The 8231-nt window shown below is 39.0% G+C and overlaps 1 gene segment (V, D, J or C); it reads right to left on the minus strand.

The window, feature by feature from the left end:
• Window positions 1-6764: 6764 nt before the first annotated feature.
• LOC124089450 (immunoglobulin lambda variable 6-57-like) lies at window positions 6765-7351 on the minus strand (the record flags this gene model as incomplete). The annotated part of the segment is given in 2 exon segments: window positions 6765-7099; window positions 7226-7351. Coding segments are annotated over 2 exon segments (381 nt in total), but the record flags the coding sequence as incomplete, so codon positions are not given.
• Window positions 7352-8231: the final 880 nt, after the last annotated feature.

Consider the following 8231-nt stretch of genomic DNA (forward strand, 5'->3'; position numbering starts at 1 on the left):
TCTTAGATAAATATAATTGGGGTGTAGATGTAAGCAGAAATCTGAACTTAATGGGAAAGAAGAACCCCACACACAAAGCACTTGTCTCCTTGGTGGAAGGAACAATAAATATTGCTTTCTAGAATACTCTAGACTAAGACCAGTGAATATATTTTGCTTACTTTTCTTCAAATCTTTACTATCTCCTTCTTTATATTAGTTTGGGTTTAACAGGATCTTTGGTTCTACTTCCTGAAGGTGGAAAATTACTTTGATAATTGAGATTTTTCTGTTTTGCTTTGTTTTTGTTTTTTATGAAGGCATTTGCAGTTAGTTACAAGATATCCCCTGAGTGCTGATTTTACGACATTTCATAACAATTGTTTTTCTATTTTGTTACTGGAAAATTTATAATTGCACATGAAGGTTGTACTACATTTCTATCTTATAGGAATCTTTTACAGAGTGAGTTCATGATTGGCTATAAGTGAGATTGGGTGACTATAGAAAGAGCCTGTAGTAATGTCACACTCCAGACTTTTTTGGAAAGAAAAACACAGGAAAAAATGTAATGATTTGTTCCTAGTCCCCAATGTTGGCTATTTTTTAAAAAGCCAGTAAAATATGTACTTTGCTCTTATTCTCTACTTTAAAAATTGGAAATGTGGTTTTAATTATATTAATATTTTTCTAGCATTCAGTAACATAATTATTTGTACTTTATTCTAATCACTGAGATCTTAGTGAAAAGAAAATAATCCACCTGGATGAGAAGAGTACCAAAGGATCAGGCAAGAGCATCACAGAAGAACAGGACAGTCCAAAGTTTTGATTCTGCTGTCTGCAAGTGACCACCCTGAAAGTCCCAGACTCTCTCAGCAGCTGTGAACAAACCAAAACCTCCTCCTTGCTGAATGATAGTTGGCTTAAAATAGTCTCTCCTGCAAGCATGTCTACCTGGGCAGAGATAATCATGTTTAATGTTTGTTTTTTCTCAAGCACTGAATTTAGAGACTCTAGGTATACGTTTACAATCTTAGAAGTCAACAAGGTCCTCAGTGCTAAAGGCAGTAGTGACTTTGAGATGGTATTGTCACTCTCATTGACAGGCAAGCAGTAAGCTAGGCAGTAGAAAATGGGTTATCCCTACCCATGTGTAAGAACCGTGCTGAACTCCCCTGAGAAGCCATGAGGATCCAAGAATCATTAGGTTCAGGGATGCTCAGGGAAGCCATGTTTATAGAACTGAAATGCCAGGATTAGTTTCAGAACCCTGGGAGCTAACTACTATCTGCCATCATAGTTTTGTGTTCTCTCAGTGAGAGATGGTGTTTTCAGGCAGACTTTGTAACCAGGGCTGCAGTAGAGATGGAGGATTCAACTGACCACATGCAAGTCCTTAGAAATGGGGGCACAATGATAGATAAGTATGATGTTGGGCTACAACGGAACCAATGCCTATGAACCATGGGAAAGTAGCAGTCACTCATAGTGGCCACCTATGTGAACCATGAATCAGCCCCCTGATTATAAAGATACAGGTAGAAGATATAATGGCCCTCAGCCACAGTAAATTCCCTTAGAGTTCTGCATTCTGGAGTTCTATGTTAGGGATTTCATTGTAACAACTGACTCCTCTAAATCTCCCAGGGGCAGAGTGTTTGTGGCCAAATGATGTTCTCTTACTGTTTCAGTTCCTGTCTACAACCATTCTGAGAGTAAAAGCACCATCAGGTGTGACAGAAGGTGTCTTAAAAGAGAAAAACAGTGTTAGGGAGCCAAACTCAGGAAATGATGAAGAAATAATAGGGGGCATTCAGACATATGATTGTTTCAACTAAATTATGAATAATCCGTGTGTTTTATAACCTAGAAAAACTGATGTGCTCACCTGCACCATTTTTGGTAATGCCTCACCAACCAGCTCCACAGTGCCTCCTGGTGGCCAGGGAAACTCACCCTCCAGGCACTCCAAAGCCTCATAGAATTCAGGGAAAATACCCCTGTTTCTGCAGGAGGTCTTACCATCACAACATAAAGGATAACTGGAGACAAGTTGTTCCCAGGTGCATTTGGGATGAGATTGTATTTTCCTCAAGGTCACTCATGAACATAGTGCTTAAACTCAAACTCAGAGGTAAATCACTCTGCTAATGATGGGTTGGCATCATTTGAGACTGTAGATCTTACCAAGTACATGCTTAGTTTAAAACTTCATCAAACACTTAAGTAAATATAATTACAAAATAAAAATTCCTTGTTAGAAATTCTATACTCTTGCAATTTCCACAAAGCATTTCCCCTTCACAAATAAGTGTAAAAATTAATGTCAAATATTTGGCCAGAAAATTAAGATTTTGATTATAAGAATTTACCAAATCTCCCCCAAAACATCAGGAGTCATCTTAGATGACCCTTTTATCCTGATTTCACACTACTTCTTTTCCACATCTTCCACATCAGGAATCTAGCAGAAAATATCCAATATTTCCCACAAAATTGATCATTTGCTGCCTAAATAGTCACATAGTCCCAAGTATTGCCTCAGTTTTCCCTTCAATCCATTCTGAACAGAATCTTGAAACCTCTCATTGTTACCAGCTGAGCATCTCCATGTGACCTCTACAGTCATGTTCACATCCTTGAGTCCTGTTAATTATCTGTCCACATCTTTCCTTCTTCTTATGGAGCATTATCTCCAGTTTCTTCTCCTGAACTCCTATCCACTGCACCCTGAGGTCAAATGCAAGTTCTCCTAGTTATTGTTATGAAGAATCAAATTTAATTTTCTTCTATTCTCAGCAAATACTTTTGGCAATAGCAGGGGCATTATTCCTTCACCCATCCTTATGATATTATTTCCACTAATTCTGAAGATATTATATTAGATATCACCACTTGGGGTCAGGCTTCTTTGCCTCAAATGTCTTACACAGACTCTCCCTGGGGAGGTAACACCCTCTCTGTCCTCATGGCTTCCTTTACTGCTCCTCAAACACCTACTTTGAAGGACTGGTAGGAACTGATATAGGAGAGGACCTAGGGCACAAATGAGGAGACAAATGTCCTGAAACTTAAAGAATTTATGCTTGGGAATCACTGTCTCAGAGGTAGGAATAGCAGCAAGAGAACAATCTGAAGTTAAATGGTAGATACTCAGCATAACTTATGATTATGTGAAGTTGAATGGTTGTTCTGAAGAGATTGTGTATGGGTACAGAACTTCACCTATTCTGAGCCTTACATTTGATAAGACCCTTCATGGCAAAAAATCATAAATTAAGTAAGTATTTCTAGCTTCCTTGTTCTTTTCAAAATTTTTATTAGTGCACCGTAGTTAAACATTCGGGCTCATTTTGACATAATTATATAAGCATGGAATATAACTTTTTCCAATTCAGTCCCCAGTATTTTCCCTTTCCCTCACCTCCTCCCTCCCCATTTCCTGTTCTCTATTGGTCTTTCTTCTACTTGTTTGTAGTTCTCTTTAAATTAGTGCATGATATATACAAAAGTAAAATTCACTGTGGCATATTCATATGTGTATATAGAAGAGTTTGGTCAATTTCATTCCACTGTTCCTCCCTTTTCCAGTCCCCCGCCCTGACCCCATTGACTCCTTTATCCCCTTGTTCTATTCCACTGATTTCTCTTCTATTTTCATGGAATTCTTCCCCAGCCACACCAATGTCTATAGCACCGCAGTTCAATATAGCCATGTTATGAAACCAGTTCAGATGTCTGTCTATTCTCAAATGGATAAAATAAATAAAATAAAGAGTATGTAAACACAATGGAGTTTTACTCATTCTGAAAAAAGAATGAAATTATGGAATTTTCTTGTAAATAGATGGAACTAGAAAACACTCTAAGCCAGACCCAGAAAGTCAAGTTTTCTCTCATATGCAGAAGCTGGACTAAAATAAGGACAAAAAGCAGGAAACAGGCATCCTTGTTCTTTAATATCTTTCTAAGTCAATATATGTATTGCCTATAATCCAACCAGAAACCAGCAATTTAAAACCAAGGTTTAGTATTTGTGTGTGTGTGTGAGTGTGTGTGTTAGATAATTAATTAAATAATTCTAATCGTTACTATTTATTGAGTTGCATTTGTGGTCCGAGCTTCAAAGACACCATTAACTAAGACCTCCTTCCAATATTGTCAACCAGGTGATCAGCCTACATCTTCCTGTGGTTCAATGCACCATTATGCTCACAATGTGAAGAGAGATGGAGACCATGGGATTTAATGCCATTTCAAAATGACAAATATAAATGGAAATAAGTAGCATCATCTCCAGACTGGAACCAAGAATTAGGGAGGGCAATCTGACAAACTGGGGACCAAAGAATCTTTTTAAGAACTCTGAATGTAAGCTATTCCTGATGAATAAGAGTTTGAGAACAATATACTAGCTGATGCAGCTACCAAGTTATGCCCTTTCTGACAATATGTTGCTATTTCAGTGCAGGTGATTGTGGCATTCTGTCATGAGATCTGGTTCAGTGACTTCCCTGTCTGGGCCTCAAATCCAGGAGGGGAGACACAGAGAAAACAGTGACACACATGAGTGTCATTGAAGGGCTAGAAGAGCTAGGTCCTTGCATTGAGTGCTCCACCTCAGACAGATCAGGCCCCAACTGTGCAAAGATGGAGGAGGAGGATGGAGAAAGAAGCAGGTGATGTGGCAAGGGCTCCAGAAGTCAGCCCCTTGAGACTCCAGCATGGAGTAGGATTCTCTTTAATTCTCCGCAAGACCCAGTGAAGGAGAATCTCCTACATTCAAATATTTTTTTTCCTTCCTGATCATTTCACATCCCTAATGAAGAACAAGATGAGGATTTTACCTGAATCATGTTTTTTAGAATGAACAAAACTTTCCTTCGATGGCCTTGAGTCCTGGGAGGACCTGGCAGCTGTGATCACCTCCAAACCAAGAGGGAACTCACTGTTTCCTCAACTATCTTCCATATTTCCGAGGGGCTTCCCAGCAAGCATGGTCAGAGTCCCTCTCCAAGAATGGTTCAAATAACCCCTACTGGCCTCATGTCCTTTTATGCTACATGAGGATAGACATCTGCCTCAACTGAGGATCTCACAGGTGTGCATTTGGGGAGCTGTAAAGTTCATCAGATGCTGATGCTTGAGGAAGTGAAGGGGATCACAGAGGCTGTCATTCCAGTCTGTAGGTGACTTCATAAAACCAGCACCAAACACCTTGTTCTCTTCAGTTTATATAAAAAAATGAAAAGAGTGACTTTTACAAACATCTCAGCTGCACTTAGTGGACTTCATGACACCAAGGAACTGAGAAACCACCAACCTTTATTGAAGCTATTCTCAACCTATTTTACTTTTTCAAATAGTTCTATTTCCCATTATTGTTATCATCCCTCTCGCCCTCAGTTGTAAAAGATTTTGAGTATACTCCATATTTTCTCCCTTTAAATATTTAAGCATTTTAGATATTTCTTATCAATGCAATCATACATTATGTGACCTTTTGTGTTCATTTACTCACAACATAAATTTTCTTTTTTTATTGATTTTTTAAAAAATAAATTACAGTGGAATGCATTACAATTCTTATTACACATACACAGCACAATTTTTCATATCTGTGCTTATATATAAAGTATGTTGACACCAATTTATGTCTTCATACATGTATTTTAGAAATGATGTCTATCACATTCCACCATCCTTGCTAACCCTCTGCCCCCTCCCTTTTTACTCCTACCCCTCTTCCCTATAAACTTCATTGATTCCTCCCATGCTCCCCCTCCCTACCCCACTATGAATCAGCCTCTTTATATCAGAGAAAACATTAAGCATTTGTTTTTTGGGATTGGCCAACTTCACTTAGCACTCCAATGTCATCAATTTACCTGAAAATGCCAGGATTTTATCCTCTTTTATTGCTGAGTAAAATTCCATTCTGCATATACGCCACATTATTTTTACCCATTCCTCTCCTGAAGGGCATCTAGGTTGGCTTCACAGTTTAGCTATGGTGAATTGTGACCCGGCATAAATTTTCAAGTTCATCCATGTGGTAGCACATTCTTCATAGATTTTATATCACTTGGATGAACGGTTCCAGTTCATTTCCATGTGCATTGTACATGAGAACATCTAGTATGGGATATATACTACATCTTACACCCTCCTTGGGGCTTCTATACCATTAGTTAGCACAGAATCTATTCTTATGTTACTTAGAACACTATTCAATTATCAGAATATTCATTTGAATTCTATCTTATTAATTTGTTCTACAGGTGGGGACCAGGATTTCAGAGATATAAAAACCTAACCATTTGACCAGTGAATGGCATAAACAAGATTCAAAGTCACCAGTTTCATATAACTAAGGGCAAGCTCTTGAACTCTGTGGTCCCAATCAATGCTACATTTGCTTCCTGGAAGGAAACAGTTGGCACTACTTAGAACTGTTTTGTTTTAAAAATTGAGAGAAGAATGTTAATAGAATTGAGTGTTTATAGGATAGTGATGCTGCTGAACATTTTATCATGTGCAGGAGAGTTCCCAACAAAAATTATCAATAGAGTTGTGGTTCAGAATCCATGTTTTAAGTTATATGCTTTCCATGGATTGATATTGAATGTACGAGAAGATAAGTCATCAAGATGTTTTGAAGAAACAGAGCAGACAATTCTAACCTCACATTCAAAGAGGAGGCAGCAGGAAGCAATCTTCACTGTTGGAACATGTTAGCAGTTAATTCAGGCTGAGGACACTCTGGGGAGTTTTTGTCTCACTTCCCCATGTGTCTGGAGCACTGTGGGATTATAGCTGCTATCGTAAGACTGACAATAGTAGTCAGCCTCATCCTCAATCTGCAGATCAGAGATAGACAGGGAGGCTGTGTTGGAGGAACTGTCAATGGATCCTGAGAACCGATCAGGGACCCCAGAGGGTCTTTTATCATCTTCATAGATCACAGTGCTAGGAGCACTGCCCTGATGCTGTTGGTACCAGTACACATAGTAACTCCCAATATCATCACTGCTGCGTGTACAGGAGATGGTGACTGTCTTCCCTGGAGATGCAGACACAGAGTGAGGCTGAGTCAATTCAAACTGTGCCCAAGACCCTGGAAGGAGAAAGTAACATAGAAGTCAGTGAGATCAGACCAGATCCTCCTTCCCAGGCAAGGATGAGAAGATATCATCCTAGGTGACAGCCCAGGTGCCCTCAAGAATCCCCTGTAGAAAGCCACCTGTGCAGTGAATGAGGAATGTGAAGAGAACATGAGCCCAGGCCATGGTAATGATGCCCCCAGGCTCTGCTTCCTGAGCCCTCAACCAGAACTGAGCCCACCAACCCTTCTTATCTGTCCTTGTGATCCTATAAGTGGAATGTCATATGCAAATCTCTCCCTTTCTGGAGGCAGTGCAGACCTCTCCTTTAACCTCAGCTTAGCTCTTTCTGAGAAATGAAAACTAAAAGTGGAAGAAGAGAGGGCTCACCCACATTGTGGGCACAGAAACACCTGCAAAGTGAAGCAGTGACAACAGCAGAGATGCAGATCATTAGGCAGGTGCTTGGGCCACATTCCTCCCCAGTAAACTCACTTCCTCCCTCTGTGGGTGATTACTGGGACTTCAGCCCTCCAGAAGTGATCCCACAGGGAAATCAGATAGTCCCTGTCTGGAGTGTGAAGGGACAGGGATTCCCCCACACATTGAGTCTTAAAACTATCACCATCAACAGCAGAGGGGAACACAGTGCTGGAGTGACATAGAGAAGCCCACTCAGGTTTGGGATGCCAACTATTCTTTATTTTAGGTGACCACTAGGTATGATTTGTGATAATCAATTATAAGTAATAGTTTATAAGTAATCAATTACAAAAAAAATAACTTAAATTTAACTAAAGGAAGAATGAAAACTTTATCTAGTAATCAAGAAGAATTTTGGAGACAATTTCTCCCATAACTGGTGAAAAATAAGCAGTGAGATTATGCCTATCACAGTATAAAAGAAAACCTTATATTAATTCCTGGATTGTTGGTAAATTTTCTATTTAATAAATTTTCAAGCTTATAATTTTTCATATTACTTGCCTTATAGAGTCTCAACTCAGATCCAAATATTTATGGATTAGATTCTGTGTATCAGGAAAATGCATTCCTTTGATATTAGAAAAAATATCTAGCTTTAGATATATCAAAAAATGAGATTAAATAATAGTATCAAGCAAATAAATGAATATAAAAAATGAC

Source organism: Marmota monax, unplaced genomic scaffold (assembly GCF_021218885.2).
Source record: "Marmota monax isolate L192 unplaced genomic scaffold, Marmota_monax_Labrador192_F-V1.1 WCK01_AAM20220418_F8-fsc00253, whole genome shotgun sequence".
In the NCBI taxonomy this organism is placed as follows: Eukaryota; Metazoa; Chordata; class Mammalia; order Rodentia; family Sciuridae; genus Marmota; species Marmota monax.